The 18014-nt window shown below is 32.4% G+C and overlaps 2 protein-coding genes across 2 annotated transcripts in view; both read right to left on the bottom strand.

The window, feature by feature from the left end:
- Positions 1–339, bottom strand: part of rempA (intraflagellar transport protein rempA) — a 76229-nt gene extending 75890 nt beyond the window's left edge. The window contains exons 1-2 of the mRNA XM_080172129.1: positions 319–339; positions 148–214 (exon numbers count right to left, since the gene is read on the bottom strand). Of these exons, the coding sequence (XP_080028255.1) occupies positions 148–214; positions 319–339 (88 nt within the window). The remainder of the gene's footprint in view (positions 1–147; positions 215–318) is intronic.
- Positions 340–522: 183 nt separating this feature from the next.
- LOC145328053 (CD63 antigen-like) lies at positions 523–17219 on the bottom strand. Its single transcript, XM_080171604.1, has 10 exons — positions 17075–17219; positions 16153–16246; positions 12732–12844; positions 12266–12368; positions 11734–11834; positions 11050–11086; positions 3967–4064; positions 3253–3350; positions 2853–2967; positions 523–1736 (listed from the first exon to the last, which is right to left on the bottom strand). Exons 1-10 carry the CDS (start codon positions 17143–17145, stop codon positions 1670–1672), a joined length of 897 nt encoding a protein of 298 aa, XP_080027730.1. The 5' UTR covers positions 17146–17219; the 3' UTR covers positions 523–1669.
- Positions 17220–18014: the final 795 nt, after the last annotated feature.

Raw genomic sequence — 18014 nt, 5'->3', positions numbered from 1 at the left:
GAAACACTTCACCCCTATTACAATTGCATTACCTTTGATAAATCTATGGGAAAATTCGGGTATAGTCCCTTTCGTGGCAACGCCCCTTAAGAAAAGCTTAAGTTTAAAATTTGAAGTCTCTAAGTCAAAAATTGCAGCCACAGGAGCCTTTTGAAGATTTCTTGAGACCTGAAGGATCAAGACCTGCAGGATCATACCTGGAAACTAAAATTGGCTTGAACACATGTATTTCATATAGGGATATACTATTAGAGGATATTTTAGTATTTTTATAAGATAAATGCTTTGTTTAAGTCAAAAAATATTTTTGCTCTTTACCTGGATGACCCTTTCTGGCATCCTATGACCGCCAGGATGGAGATATTCAAAAAATTTCAACTCTCAGTTATGTGTCATACTCATACTTAAAAAGTCATGCAGTTTTAGCTCTTTATCTTTCACACACAGAAAATGAGATAGAAAAATCCAGAGGGGGGGGGGAGCGTTCAACGCCACCATCCTTTGACCTCTAACTAATCAAAATCATAATACAGTAATTTATTTACATTAGGTATTACAATAAAATATGTAAAAAAATAACTTGATTTTAGTAACAAAAAAAAGTGAAGACTTTTTATATAGTTTACATATTAAAACATAAATGTTATTTTAAATACAAAAACATAAAATACAAAAAAAATAATTTTCAGATCTAACCATCTTTAGTTTTGTGACAAATTGAAATTTTGAAAATAATGTCTTAAAAATCTATTAAAATTGAGATCCTAATTTCTTCTAGAGCAATATTAAGTTTCTAGAAGACAATATTTGCATTATTTGTTATTTAAAATACTAAAACATTAAATTTACTAGTGACAAAAAATTAAATTCACAAAAAATCTACAGAAAATGTTTAAGAAATTCACAACAATTATTACCTACGTTTTATTTAATTTTAAATATTAAAAATTTGGAAAATTGTTTTTCTGAAAGTATAAAAAGCACGCTGTAAATGAAATAACATAATTTTTATAAGTTTAAAATTATTATGTTCATAGAAAGCTTTGTCCATAAAAAAAATAGAATTTACCTTAGTTTATTTTTTTTAGGTTGTCAATATAGGTTATTTAAAGAGTAGAATTTTTTAAGTTGTTAATAAAATAGTTTCTTTTCCATGATTGCCATGTTTTTTATTTATACATAACAAACATAAAAAGCCTATATGATAATCATTAAAGTGTAAAAAATATTTTTAAAAACTCGTATTATGGGATTGATTCATGTTTATGTGACTAAGTATGAACAAAAAATATTTGTCTGCTTGAAATTCCATTTTTGGTTGGACAGATTTTTGTGTCTGATTGGGAATTGATCTATTCAATACATAATTGATTTTCAAGTATGGCTTCGAAACCGATTCTCAGCCATACCTAAAACTAATGTATGGCATTGTAAAACTGACTGTTTTCCACGAAAATTAAAATAAAAATCATAAAATTAATAGTAGTTTGGTTAGCCCAGACCTTCGGCCCCTCTGGGCTAACAAAACTGGCTTTAATCTAATAATTTTTCATTTTAATATCCGCGGACAGCTGTCTTTAATACGATGCGATAAATAACTATTTATATTTTTAACTTTTTCACATGTCACTTCGGTGGATGGATCTATTTATGTATTTTGATAGAGTAGTCAGAAGTTGGTTTCCTTGGAGAGAGCTGGCAGGTATTCATCCTCTCCGCTGGCTGCTGTGGCCGCTCTGAAAAACATGTATAACATTAGGAATCTAAAGGAATAAGACAATAGCCGATACACTGCACATGCCTAATGGTAATACACAAATTAACCCCTTCTGTAGATTACAATCAGTAGTTAAAACTTTTGGACACTCAACTTAATGAACCAACCCTTTAAAATTCATAAAAATCCCCAAAGTTGTTGAGATAACGAATAAGAAGCGCTATTATAAAACTTTGGGGACTAATGTAATAAACATCCCAATGTCCCCTCCGTCCCTGGATAACATCTAAGCTATTAGTAGCGAAGCACGAAAAAGGGAGTAATAGGTTGCACTAAAAATCCGTAAAGGTGTGAGTTTTATGGCTTAAAAATAATAGTAGAACGATAATATTCACTAAATATGTGTATTTCTTATTGAAAGAACTATAGACAATCTTTTTTAAAGTTAACATAAATTTTTATCGTTCTCCTACTGTTTTTAAATTAAAACTCACAATTTTACAGAATTTTAGCGCAACTTACTCCTCCCTTTATGAAATTGAAAAACTGACAAAATGAGTTTTAGAGCAGTTTTTTAGCTGCCATAACAAAGGAAAAAATATAAAAAAATCACGAAACCTAAAAACAAGTAACTGTTTATGTCTTTACAAGCATTATCGACGGATAAAACATTGTATAAACTAGATGTTCATATAAAATAACAAACTTCACTGAAATTTTAGCTGTCTATCTTCAGCAAAAAAATTACGTTTCTTCATTGTTGCAGACTGAATAACTGAATGTGACGGACAGACAAAGTGAATTAAGAGTAGCTTAGTTACTTGAACCTATAGTTTATGATCAAGTTAATAAAAGCATGCCAATGTAAATGCACAAGAGAGTACATTGTGTGATATCATCATCTATCTATCAGTCTACAGGCTTCTAGTGGCACTTAGTATAAAATTGGGCGACGGGATAATTTTTTCTAGAGACTATTTCTCTTGGGAGGGTGGTGGTACCCTAGGCCAAAATAGGCCCTATGAGAAGCTATAATGTAATATGAGAACCATACCAGTTCAGCGGTTAGCGAGATTCTTCGGTATGTACAGACAGGCAAACAAACACGCACACATACTTTATTATAAAGATTTACCTAGTATAAATTTCATCCCTTCTTCTTCTTCTTGAAATCTGAGCAACATAAGCACATGCGAGTACAACTGTAATCATCTCAACAATAGCTATGGCAACTCCAACACAAGCATACCCTAAAATTTTAAGATGCTACAATAATTACAAAATTAAATTTTAAGTACATTAAAATTTTGAAAGTTTACCATTGCTAATGCTGGAAATTTCAATGTTAAATTACATCGCCTAGAAACAAAATTAAGTTAATCTTCGTCAAAAACTTAGGTTGCCTTATACTGATAAGTTGAAAACCCTTTTACAATAAAAGCATTACTTATTATGGGTTAACTTTACGTTTGACGAATTACTGGGCCATTAAATTGACCATCTAGATCTTCTATATCTATTATAACAACACTTACCAATCATGAAAGGTTCGACTTCATTCTTTAGTTTAGATTTGATGATAGCAATACAACCATCCTTGTAGATTTCTAGGGAATGCACGTTGGGACGAGCACTGAAAATAGAAAATCATTTAAAATTGTCTTTCTTTTCACTTCTAGTGTATGTACCTATCTATCTATCTATCTATCTATCTATCTATCCATCTATCTATATATATATCCATCTATCTATCTATCTATCTATCTATCTATCTATCTATCTATCTATCTATCTATCTATCTATCTATCTATCTATCTATCTATCTATCTATCTATCTAACTATCTATCTATCTATCTATCTATCTATCTATCTATCTATCTATCTATCTATCTATCTATCTATCTATCTATCTATCTATCTATCTATCTATCTATCTATCTATCTATCTATCTATCTATCTATCTATCTATCTATCTATCTATCTATCTATCTATCTATCTATATATCTATCTATCTATCTATCTATCTATCTATCTATCTATCTATCTATCTATCTATCTATCTATCTATCTATCTATCTATCTATCTATCTATCTACCCTATACTCACATATTCTTGTCTTCTCCACAGTCTTCATGTTCCTCATGGCAGCAAGAGTCAGGAACCTTGTGTTTGTCTGTCTGCCTGTCTGTCTGTCTGTCTGTCTATCTGTCTGTCTATCTATCTATCTATCTACCCTATACTCACATATTCTTGTCCTCTCCACAGTCTTCATGTTCCTCATGGCAGCAAGAGTCAGGAACCTTGTGTTTGTCTGTCATTCCGTACGGAGTACTTCTCCAACGCTGAACAAAAATGTTTGTCATTTGCAGGTATATTAAGGGATAAGACAATGGTAGAAACATTGATATCGTCCTCCTGATGGATAAAATTACCCCTTTTAGAAATTGTTGGTCGATAGATAAATACATTTTAAGCTTATGTCTTACGTCTCAAAAACACAATATTTGGTTCGGATGTTAATTAAACGGGTAAATAATTTTTACCTTATTGGTTAGCTTCTAGGTTTCGTGAATTTTATATACAATAATTGTCCCAAGTCTCAACTATAAAAACTTCAAACATAAGAAAAGTTTCAATACTCCTTAACCCTTTACAGTCGGGCCCCTTGCCGCACCTTAATCGGTCGGGGGGGGGGGGCGTTCAACGCCCCCCCTTATTATCTCAGTTCCTATTAGAGCTAGAGGGCTAAATTTTTTTGTGCAAGTCTCCTGTTTGATAATGAATTTCCGACCTTTTATAAGTCTAAGTCAATTTTCGCTTCCTTCACCCTTTTATTTAACAACCTTTGTTTTTAGGTCTTTTTTTACTTAAAAATTTCAAACGGCTGTAATTTTCTTATTTTTGAAGCTAGAAGAAAATTTTTTTTCCAGAAAATGTTTATCTTTATGTAAATTGTACATTAGAAATATCAAAATATAAATTTCAGCGGCCGCAGCTGTACTTGGCAGCTGCCAGCCGCCGCAGTCGGCGGTCGGCGTGAAAACGGCGGCGGATCTTCATGAAATTTTAATACGTTATGTAGACATGTAAGAAAAGCTTAAGTTTAAAATTTGAAGTCTCTAAGTCAAAAATTGCGGCCACAGGAGCCTTTCAAAGATTTCTGGAGACCTGGAGGATCAGAACCTGCAGGATCATACCTGGAACCTGAAAGTGACTTGAACACCTGTATTTCATATAAGGATGTACTACTAGATGATTTTTTAGTATTTTGGTATGATAAAATGCTTTGTTTTAGTCAAAAAAATATTTTTGCTCTTTACCTGGATGACCCTGCCAGGTTTGCTGGCATCCTGTGCCCGCCAGGATGGAGATATTCAAAAAATTTCAACTCTCAGTTATGTGTCATACCCATACTTAAAAAGTCAAGCAGTTTGGGCTCTTTATCTTTCACACACAAAAAATGAGATAGAAAAAACCGGAAGGGGGGCGTTCAACGCCCCCCCCCCCCCGACCGTTAAGGGTTAAAACTTCCCCAAATTTTAATTTAGGTTGTATTGAAGCTTTTGAAGAACATTTAGAGATCAATAACAACGAATTTATATCATAATTGTAGTCTTAAAATGTTTTCTTTTTTTCCTTTCCTAAAAATATATGCTTCAACGGCTAAATAAATTATCCCAGTTGTCAACGCAACTTCAATATAAATACATACATATAGTATAACATTTAATTCAAAAAGCATTAAATTTGAATTTAAAGAAGTTTTCATAATTTATTTCCAATAAATTTCTGATAAAACATCAATTGGGAATAAAATTAACGGTTTGTATCTGTTTTCAATAATTCAATGAAACTCTCTAAATGTAATAAGCAATCTTTGATGTGGCGAATCAAAATCAAACAAAAATAAAATACAAACAGGATTTCAAAACATGAATAAAGAATTGAATACAAATTTAGGTATTTCTAGTAATGCCATTCAATGGGCAATAAATTAAAACTAATTCCAATTCAGGAGATATAGAATTACCTCTTAACCTTGTATAAAGTATGTTTGTCTGTCTGTCTGTCTGTTTGTATATAACCAAAAATATCGTTCAAACCCCTAAACTGCTATAGTTCTGCTTTACAGTGAAGCTACCTGCATGCTAAGATAAATGGCTCTATCTTGGTAGTGTCTTTAAATTGTAAGGGCTGATCAAGATAGGTAAAGTGAAAAATAATTTAGAAGGGAGAAGGTAGCAACAAGCAACAAGGAGAAAACAATGCTCCATCTCCTATTAAACTATAACTAAAAGTAGGTGATCGAACCCTCCTCCCCCCACCTTAAGTTCTCCCCTGAGAGGAATAGCCACTAGTGTAAAAAAAGAACTTGGTAAAATGTATCCAACCCATAACATTCAGGCCCCTTGCCACACCTTTATCAGTCTGAGGGGAGGCTCTTTGTGAATGTGCATGTCCCCTGATTGGTAATGAAATTCCGACTATTTAGAAAAATTTTTTTAAGGTTATTTTTTACTTAAAAATTTTAAATGGCTGTCATATTTTTATTTTTTAAGTTAGAAAAACATTTTTTGTTCAGAAAATGTTTATCTTTGTGTAAATTTTGGCTGCTGCAGCTGTACTTGGCAGCTGCCATTCACCGCAGTCCGTGGTCGGCAGGAAAATGGCAGCTGATCTTTATAAAATTGTAATATGTTATTTAGACTTATAAGAAAAGCGTAAGTTTAGAATTTGAAGTCCTGGAGAATCATAAATGGAATCCTAAATTGACTTGAACACCTATATTACATATAGGGATTCACTACTAGAAAATACTTTAGTATTTTGGTAAAATAAATGCTTTGTTTAATTCAAAAAAAGATTTTTGCTCTTTACCTGGATGACCCTGCCAGGTTTCCTTGCATCCTGTGCCCGCCAGGATGTAGATATTCTAACCCCCCGACTGTTAAGGGTTAATCCAATTAGAGATAATAACCCAAAAAATACGATCATTATTGCTATTACAAATTATGGTAATGCTCAATATTGGTAAATTGTGTGCAATGCATTTATTCCAATTAGAGTTACTGAAAAATAGGTATATGATGATTATTGATATTATTTATGTAACTTTGTAAGTTAACTAAAAATTTTAAATTCTAATAAAAATAACTTAATTTTATATTATATCTTTACAATTTCTTGAAAATTTTAAGAATTTAATGTTTAATGTAATGACAAACGATAAGGACGTCAAAGCCTTTATTTCTGTTTGATGGAAGGGTGGTGGCTAATCTGTATAGGGTGGTAAATATTTCCTGGGAGAGGTGGGGGTGTAAAGAATTATTAAATTAAAACTAGAGGCCCAGGCTAACAAAACTGTCATCAGTGTAAAGATTTTTATTTTAATATTTGTACAAAATGATTTTTCATTATGGCTGAAAATCAGTTATAACCCAGCAGATATCAATCAGTTTAAAAACTATTCTTGAGTATATTTTCTCAATTTTATTTAACTATCAATGTTGTCAATTATCCTTAACATGTCTAACAATTACACAATTTATGTTTATACCAGTGAGTGCTTTTCAACCTAATATATACACATAACTGTGTGTCTCCATGGATTCCAGAAATAAACTGTTGGTGGATAGCTGTTTGGGTTGTTACAGTCTATTCTGAATAGCAATATGATCAACACTCCTGCAACAAGTAACCATTGACCTAAGTGTTCATATCTTATAATTGAACAAAACCTAACAGAGAAGACAAATAATAGTTTCAGTAAACTTTCAAACAATGGATCTCTTGAAAGGCATTATACTTTTAGCTTCTATAGTCTTGTTCGGTGTTCAGCTAAAAACAGCATTAGAAAACTTGTTAAATCCTCCAACAGTAGACTCAACAAGACAAGTTCATATCAAAGAAGTTGATATACCACTTATTACGGTATGCCCTACAGATCAACTTAACAAAGAGAAGCTTAGAGAACTTGGTTATCATTTGGAGGAAAGTTTGATGATGGGTAACACTTACACAAAATGTGACGGGAATCCATGTATATCATGGGGAGCACATCAAAACCTGACCTTTGATAAAATTTTAGAAATGGTGTACACTAATCATAATTTAGAAACACAATCACACGATTATATACCAAGTCCAATAAATAACTCTGTGTATTTACCCGGATTTGGATTGTGCTCAGAAATTTCTCATTTTGATCCTGTTAAAAAGTTGATTATTGTGCGTAATGATCCTCAACAATCATTAAGAATTTTAATTACTGACAGGCAGTATAGAAGTTATGTGATGCCACATATATCATCACATGTGGGTAACAATATTCTGGTGGAACCTGGCGAAAGTAGTTTCATTTCTGTGGATATTGAGATAAGGTCAACATGCAAAACAGAAACTAACACTGGTGCATCTTTTGATTTTCAAAAGTGTGTAGATGACATGATACAGAAAAAAATTGGTAAGGAACTAGGATGTGTACCTCCCTGGCTCTCTCCAAATAATCAGTGCAACAAAACATACCCAGAAGGGTTCTATGGCAATGATAAGTTCTCACGCCAGTTTGTTGATGATTATATCACTCCTCTTAGAAGTAGGGATAACATTTTGGATGAAGTACTGTGCAGAAAATCTTGCACTACACCTAAATATGTTGTACGTCAAAGAGAATCAATGAAACAAAGTGCAGAAATAAATGAGATATCTTTCAATCTAAATGTTTTGATAACTGAAAAAGAATACAACTATGGCCCCTTTCAATTCATTGTTGATGTTGGAAGCTCTATTGGGACTATGGCTTGGTCTTTCTGTTCTTGGCCTATATGATCTAGCAGTGGATACATTCCATTTCTTTAAAAACAGTAATTTTTGTAAGAAAATCAAATCAATCTTGAACAAAGAAAATGAGAGGGAAACTTAATTTTTTTATAATAATTCTAATGAAACTGCAAATTGTTAGAAAAAATTCAGACCTTTTTAAATTAGATGTTTAACATATAAAAAATAAAAAAAAAATTATGAATGTTATTGTTTTTTTATATTTAAACTTTTTCTAAAAATAAATGTATTAATGTAAATTAATGTGTTCTTAGTTTTTACATTAGTAGTTAACCCTTACAGATCGGGCCCCAATTCCCACCTTAATAGATCAGGGGGGGGGGGGGCTCAAAGAGCCCCCCCCCTCTATCTCGGCTCCTGGTACAGATAAAGACGTAAAAATTTTTTCTGGTGGTTCATGTGTATTTTTAGAGAAAATTACTTTTTCTAATCATAGCAGTCAGACCGCTCCTTAGCCGCTTTTTAGCGGCCAGCCGCTAAATATTAAAACAGCTGTAGAGCGGCCAATTTTGCAGCTAGGATGACCAAATTTTAGGACGAACTTTTATTTTTCATAACAAAAACATTACTTTTTCTGATCATCGCCGAAAAACGGCAAATAACGGAAAACGCCATTTTCGGCGGTTACGGCGGTAAAACGGCGATTGGCGGCGCAAATTAATATTTTTATCTGTTTATTATTGCTCAAGGATTTACCAAAAAAAATTATAGGTCTCTAGCTGTAATAGAAGCCACGATATTCATGATATATGTCTGTAGTAAAAGCCGGACAAAAATCGGTCATAAAGTCGGTCAGGGAGCGGTCAAACGGTCATAACACCACTTTTCTCATATGGTCATTGATATCTAAGTATTCACCAAAAAAAATTTAGGTTTCTACCTTATACACTAGGGTGGGTTCATATCGGAATTAGACAAAACGGGGATATGCAACAGATAAAATTAACCTTAAAAACATTTCTGACCGAAAAAGAATTTTAAAAAATTGAGTTTTAGAATACGACCACTTAAAAATATAATTCATTACTTATTAGTATGCAAAGACGACATTCAAAAAAAAATTTGAGTCAGAACTATGGCTTCATGGTGCTCCCTGGAAAGGCATTGAGGAGCTGAATCAGGAACTTTTGTCCGTTTCAAAATATCTCGTTCCTAGCCTTAGAAATCACTAAAAAACAAAAAAAATTAAGGTTTATTGAGAATTGTCCAATTTGTAGAGGTTTTTTAGATTTTCTCAGGCTAGGAACGAGATTTTTTGAAACGGACAAAAGTTCCTGACTCAGCTCCTCAAGGCATTTCCAGGGAGCACCATGAAGCCATAGTTCTGATTCAATAAATTTTTGACTCCCATTTACAAATAGCTATACAATTATGTCTGGTCGTCAGCGGTTTTAAGACTTAGGATAAATTTTAAATCATCCAGAGGTGTATTATATCTATATAAATTGAGTGCAGATCCCCGCTTTGGCCTCAGAAAAAAATGTCCAAAATCGACCCACCCTATTATACACACAAGTCATAATGTAGAAATTAAGATTTATTTAGAATTTTTTCAAATTTTTTTTGCTACCCAACCGACTTTGACCGGACACCACGACCGACACAGACCAGATATCCTAATAAAATCAACTCTTGCCGACGTATAATTACTAAACTTAAAAAGTCATGAAGTTACAGCTCTCCATCTTACCTACAAAAAAAATGAGATTGAAAAAACTAGAGGGGGGGGCTCTTTGAGCCCCCCCCCCCTTGATCTGTAAGGGTTAATTGAATTGGATATTACATAGTGGGATCACTCAAAAACAATGCGGACATCACAAATATTAATCATTTCTTTTCTAGTCTAGGTATTGCAAATAGTAGTAAGTAAACAGCTATAAAAGGATTTTTTTAAATATTTATTTTTGACCGAGTTCTTTGATTGTTTCGAAAGTAAGAGAAAAATTTCAGCCCATGAAAATAAGTTTTGAATGGTGTACTTTCAGAAAACTGTTCAATTTTTGATGAAAAACATCTTTTCAAAAATTTAATTTTGTTTGAGTAATCAAATATATTTTATGTTTGTTTTCATCCAAATTATAGATTTATTAACCAAAAAATCCGTTTTTTTTCCATTTTAACCAAAAACGGCCTAGAGGCCTCACAGGTTTTGCAATCAAATTATATATATCCACAACTTTTGTGTATAAAACAGGTTTTACAATATGCAGCCTTTCGGCCGTTTTTGCACAATTGAGTATTTTATATTGCATAATATAAACAATGTTGTACTTGTTATTTACAACAGAGTTATACAGAAGAGTGTATATTGAGAGTGTATATCAATTTATCGCCTATTGACTTACCCCTATGATGTGGTACGATATAAGCAAAACAATTGACTAAAACAGATTTTGGCAAAGCAGTTTTCAAAATGAAGTAGCAAGTAGTTAATATTTTTAAAATTAATTGCAAATATAATTAAAATGTTTTTAAAAGAATTTTTACCTGATAACCAATGTCGAAGTCAATACCACCACAGCATCTAAAATTATTAGGATTTGTTGAACATTTTTGAAACATTATTTATTGAAATTCTTATTTTCTTTTATAAATGCATCTACCTATCAAGTTACGGACTTATTTGGTATATCCCTACTCAAGAATGTCCAAGTTTAAATAGGTCTCAAAAGGGGGGAGGGGTAGTACAAATATTTCTAACAACCCCCCACCCTCCAAAAAATAAATATATATTCAGGGGGTAAAATTAAGATAAAGCCTACATTTTGTTGTGTTAAATGTGAAAAGTTCACCTGATTTGTAATAACTAAAAACTTTGAACAATGTCACCCTCAAAATTTGGAGGTTAAGAATCAAGATACCTTTAAATCTATTCTTTTAATAAGACCTTGTCTAACATTTCCTTACTTTACTGTCCATGTCTCCAGGGACGTCCAAGCTTTTCATTTTGATGGGGATTAAATGAGTGGTTTCGAAGGTTTAAGGGGGATAATCTAATGTAATTTTCTTTAATTTTTAGATATTTAGAGAGAGTAAAATGAGAACTATCACAGGTTTAAGTGAAATATTAAAAACAATTTGAGGGGGGTAATGAAAAGTTTCAACGTTTAAGGAGGGGGGGAGGGGGGGTAAACACCCACCCCCACCCTTGCCTGTCTTTCTGAACTATACCTGAGTTCTCTTTGCATTTCATCCCATTTGGCAGTAACATGTTCATAACCATACTCTCCATAATGCTTCATGTCGTTGATTACTGCTCCAGGGTCGATAACCTAAAAGATATGTTATCAATTTCACATTCCTCCCCCAATGATGATAAATAAAAATACCACATCTAAATGTATTGGCGTAAAAGTGTGTAGGCTAAATTCAATAAAAGTACCTAATGTTTAAGAAAATGTGAAAAACTTTGGGTACCTATTTACATTTTAATGTTGTTATTAAGTCTTTTTAAGTCTGATAACTCATCTATAATCCATCACTATACAAATTTACCTCAATGGATGTAGAATATACGTAGAATTTTATGACAGGAGAAAATTTGTCGTCAATTTTGGTTATCATTTTCCCTATCGTTTATTGACCAGTGCGTTATTCCAGAAGAGTATGGGGTATAGAAGAAAATAGTTATTTTAGTGTTTCACTTTATTAGAAAACATGAAAATCTGGTGTAAGATCCAGGTAATAATATATCAATTGTTACCTCATTATTGATGATGTTTCTAAGCTCCATAGCTGTGAACACAGAGAATATTTGGCCGAGGAAAGCGATCGACAGAAACACTGCCACCAATCCAACTAAGCATCTGAAATATATTTTAATTCTTAAAAAAATCATAAAATAGACAACTTACCGCGGATATTACAATACAAAATTATGAGTTTAAACGAGTTTTATTAGCCCCGAAGGGTCGAAGGCCCAGGATAACATGGTTCTCTTTAATAACGAAACTTTTCTTTATTTGAAGTCAAGATATAAGGCAATGGATAACCCATTATTTGATTAAAATTGGTTGATACATTTAGACACTCAACAAATCAAATCATGATTTAATAAATGCATCTAAAGTTTATTAGCCAACGAATGAGATATCGAGTTTACAAAAAAAGAAATTAGGTACCATGATATTATATTCCAATCCTACGTCCCCTGCCTCTCTGTAACTTACCTGTTTTCCTGATTTGAGATGAGAAACCCGTACACACAGACAAAGAAGGTGTAGAGTCCCAAGGCGATCATCAGCACAGGGTTCACGTAGAACCACATGGACCAGAAGTCCAACTTCAAATAAAGGTAACATTAGTTTTTTTTCAGTATTGATTTTAACCGCAATTCAGCTATACTAAAAAGTCATAGCATCGTATATTCTGATTCTATATATTTTAAATTTAAGTCTTTAGGTTTTTTTCTTCCCTTCCCTACTCCTTCGGTTTGCGTACATAAGGTTAGTTCTTTTAAAACAAATATTTGATTTTCTCAAATGTTCATTCAACGTATCTATCTAGATGTGTACTTTAATAAGGGATCTTAAGGGATAAGACAATGGATAAATAATTGATGTACACTCCCAATTACAATAAACAATTAACAAACCTACCCTTCTGTAGACTAAAATTATTGGGGAAAAGTAAAGGTTTTTACAAAGTGTTAAGATTTGAAAAATCCCCAAAGTTTTTAAGCCAAAAAGAATGAAAAACAATGTTTGTAAAACTTTGGTTACCAGTATAATTTACAGACTTTATTTTGGCATAAAAATGTATTTTTACGAAAGAAAAATAAAACATTTTTAAAATTATCTCAAATTTTATGTGAAATATTTTTTGGCATATTTCTAAGATGTTTAAATAAAAAAGTGTCACAATAAGAATAGAACTGAAGTAGCCTAATAATCTTATGTTATTATAACCTTAATCAAGGTCCTAAAAATGAAACCTTCATAAGTTGGTCGATGACAAATTAATTCCACGCTGTATCACGGGATGGGGGCGTGATTTAAATGTGCAGTATACTCCTTTGATTAAACTCAATTTACGGGTTTTTATATAATTGCAACGTAGTTATAAGAATTTTGGTAGCAATAAATTGAGACGTTGGGTATCCCTCTAACTGAACCGATTTTTGATTAGTCAATGGTCTAAATTTGTCTCGGCCAGGATATGATTAAAAGCCTAAATCGGCCAAGGAATAGCCGAGTACAATATTTTTAAACTTAAAAAATTAAAAATAAAGAGCTAAATGATTTATTGCGTCTTTCTCTTTTTATCAACAGACGCACTTGGATATATTATTTTCATAATTAATTATATGTATTTCCCATGTTAACGTCACCTTATGTGTAAATTTGGTGAGCTACATTATTGAGCAGCGTTGTTAAGTTAGGATGGAAGAATTTTGTAATGAAAGCAAAAGTGGGGTAGAGGATAAGGGATGGGGTAAAACGAGTTATCAAAAGACCCAAAAATCTTGCCAGTGGAACAAATTCAATCCATAAGTTGATGAAAATAAAAGAGGGGAGGGTAGATAGATACAACAACAAAATATGTAATAATAGAGGGTGTTTTTGGTAAGGAATTATATCAAAATTAGGTATTTATTCAATATTACCAAAAAATGCTAAAACACCATATCCTGTTTTAAATGATGATTTTTATCATTTTTTTTGTAAAGTTACTCTTTAATTCAGGAATGTCCGTTCGTCTGTTTGTTTATCTCACAGATTAGTTTCAGTTAGTTTTTAAATGCCTTTGTTAACAAAGTACATCGTTCATTTACAAACAGACATTTGCAATTTGTATAGCCCATTACAAAAGTACATACATACATGCTTGCAATGGCTATGCGCTTATGCCATTGAAAATTATATTTACTGAACATATCTTATGATTGAAATAAAGATATTAGCCCCACTGCTTTTGGACAAAATTGTCTATGTTTATAGAACTATTAAGCTATATTTATATAACACTTAAACTTATATTAGACTGTACCAAAAACAGGCCTAAGGGTATTTTTCGTGGTAGGCGATGGGTGGAGGGGTTTATATAGGGGTAGGTGGGAATAATACTTTTGGGGTTGGAAAACCGATTAAGTGTCAGGAATATATGCATAAGTAACATTTTATTAAAAATATAGGTTAAGAATATGTGTATATTAATATTACTAAAGAAAATTTTGAAATTAAATTTTTTAATAAAAGTAGTTTAGACATATTTATTTTTTTATTTATGCTACCGGAAACGCCTCTAGAGGCCTCTAGGGACACTTAAAGGAAGGAGGGGAGGGGGTGAATAGTCCCTACTCTTTCAATTTAATTTTTAACAGAAAAGAATTTATTTTTGTGGGTGTATTTTTCCATGGGCTAATCGCCTCTCTTAAATAAGCATAAACATCTCCTGTAAAGAAGAACCATATCGGTTCACCGGTTAGAGAGATCCTTCGCTACACAAACATTCTGTTACTCAGTCTTATACAAGAATTTCAAAGTGTTAAATAACTTTTTAGTTTGATTAAAAGTCCCTATGTTATCAATATAAGGTAATGACTATAATACTAAAATTGCAATATTGGCCTTGAGTTTCAAGTGCAATGTACACACTAACACTAATGGATATAGAATACGTGGACATTGTGAGTGATTCTCGCATACCCTGATAAAATATTGCATCCAGCTGGCTAATATATAACTTTACCCTCCATCTTCCCATTAAAACTTCACCCCATCCCCTCCTCTGACCTCCTCTGACCAACATCTGAGGACTATATTAGCAACCTAAATTGACAATGAAAATTCCCGTGTCACAATATCCATAAAAATTACTTTTTAGCAGCGACTCTACTTTATAATTTCAAAAATGTCTGTCCTCCTGTATACAAAGGTTAGGGGGATACGTTAATTCCTCGGCTGCTTTTCCAAATAGGCAAATACTTTATCAATAAGCATCCAGTATATAATTTACTTGGTCTGCGATTTATATATATCTTACTAGCGGCTACGTCCCTAGAAGCATCTAGGGACACTTGAGGAGGTGGAAGTTGAATTGGATAACCCAATTTTTTATTTTAAATTTTAAAAGAAAAAAAAATTGGGGAGATAATTTTTGGCGTTCTTCTCTTAAATACTTTTTTCAATTTTGAAAATTTTATACTTTTTTTTATTTTATAGCTTTTCATAATTAGGGTGGTCCCTGTAGTAGTTAGGTACAATTTAGAAAGCATAGGAACTCAATAATCATTACCAGAATGTCCGTATGTCCATTTTCAACATGTTGAATTTTTCACTTTTTTAACAACAAATTTTTATATGATTTAATTATCCGATTTATGTGATTTTTTGTATACTGATTCCTGGGACAACAAAGTACAATATTATATGCGAAGCAACTCTATAATCAAATCCTAAAAAATGTAAGTATGTCCTTAAACATTATCCTGCATCAAGCAATTTTTCAACAAATTTACATACAATTTTATACAATACTATTCTGATATTTCAGTTCTGACACTATACAAGTGTTAATGTCCGTTTGTCCTAACGTTTCAGAGCTTCGCTCTTATGGATGTTGTCATCCTTGTTTTGTTGTTCAACGTACCTTTGATATATGATAGAACTTGATGAGTACAATGCTGGAGAATATGAGGATAGTCGAGGTTATTAACAAGAATACATTCGCCATGTTTAGAAACCTAAAACAGTTATTTATCGCATCGTATTATAGACATCTTTCTTTGGATTTTAAAATGGAAAATTATAAGATTAGAACCTGTTTTAAAACTGGTTTTAATTTTGGATTTTTTATTTTATTATTCTGGGAAAATTGTCTGTAATACGATGCTATACATTATTAATCAGTATGGCTGAGAACCGGATCTAATCCAGCGGATATAAATCGGTTTCGCAGCCATACTGGAAAAATAATTATCAATATGTGAAATTAACTTATTAAAAACAATAACTCTGATAGGAAACCTAAATTCAATCACAATTATTTTAATGAAAATGATTTTTCAAAATGAAAAAAAATTACTGCTTTTTCATGTAAAGACATAATAACCTCATTAGCTATTGAAATTTAACCAGGGATAAGATAATGGGCGATACATTGATGTACATACCCAAAGATGATACACAAAAGTACCCATTTTCTAGTTTATAATTAGAGACAACTTTAACTTTAAATTTTAAAAAAGTCCCCAAAGTTGCTAATGAATTTAAGAAAACATTATTATAAAACTTTGGGGACTTTTTTAAAATAAAAAGCACAATGCCCCCCCCCCCCCCCACCTCCTTGAAATATTAGTTATTTCTCGCATCTTATTATAAACAGCTTTCCGCCGATATAGAATGTAGCCTTCGGCACCTCGGGGCTAAAAAAACTGGTTTTAATCTTATGATTGTACATTTTTATATTCGTAGAAAGCTGGATATAATACGATGCGAGACATAGTTTTTTCGTATGGATGAGAACCGGTTCCTATCCACCGGATTTGAAAGAATACGAGAAATTGTCATACCTTTGGTATTTCGTGCTCCTAGACTTCCAAGTCCCTAAGGACATCATACTGCTACCTCGGACCAACGGCATTCTGAGTCTTTTTTACACTTCTTATCTGAAATATTAACTTTTGCAATGGATCTAATATATACGTGGATATTATGACAGGGAGAAAATGTCGTCAATTTAGCTTGCTAACATAGAACTCGTAGGAGGGAAGGGGATGGGGTCAAGTGAGTGGAAAGAGGAAATCGTTATTTTAGCCCGCTGCCAGTTTCACTTTTTCAGAGAACATTAAAATCTGGCGTAAGATCCAAGTAATGATATATCCATTACTTTATCTTATCTCAAATGTTTTTTATTGTTAATCATATTTTGTAAAAATTAAAAGTGACCTTTAATCAGAAATATATGGATCTAAAATTAGTCTTTTACTGTCTTGGATTTTCGGTTAAGAATAAGAAAGTCCCTCAAAAAATCAGCATGTTACGTTATAAAAACGAGAGATTATCCATCCATTTTTTTTTACAGGTTTTCTTTTCCACTCCTCTCCTCATCCTTCATTTTTATGACGTCATTAAGAGACTTTTTTCGTCTTCCTATCGGCAATTTACGCATCAAATGCCGCTGTAAAATTCTTCTCCAAGCAGATAAAGCCTTCTTAACACAAAATAAATTAAGCAATTTTTTAGTGATAATACACAGGCATATAGGGGTTGGACAATATATTAAAAATTGATTCGTTTTGAATGTCTCGGACTTTTGGTGCTAAAAGCATCACAACTCACTGACGGAAACGCCCCTAGCATCTAGCAGCTGTGTGTTCGTAGGGATAAGAAAGGAAAGTAGAAAAATAGCCTAAAACCATCCTTGGACTTCTGTGGAGTTTCCATACAATAAAGTACTCAATCGGCTAGCATGATATTAAGCTGCAGACAAAATAAACTTTGTAAAATTGT

Source organism: Acartia tonsa, chromosome 9 (genome assembly GCF_053477335.1).
Source record: "Acartia tonsa isolate MP-2025a chromosome 9, ASM5347733v1, whole genome shotgun sequence".
In the NCBI taxonomy this organism is placed as follows: domain Eukaryota; kingdom Metazoa; phylum Arthropoda; class Copepoda; order Calanoida; family Acartiidae; genus Acartia; species Acartia tonsa.
This window is presented reverse-complemented; position numbering and strand designations above follow the sequence as displayed.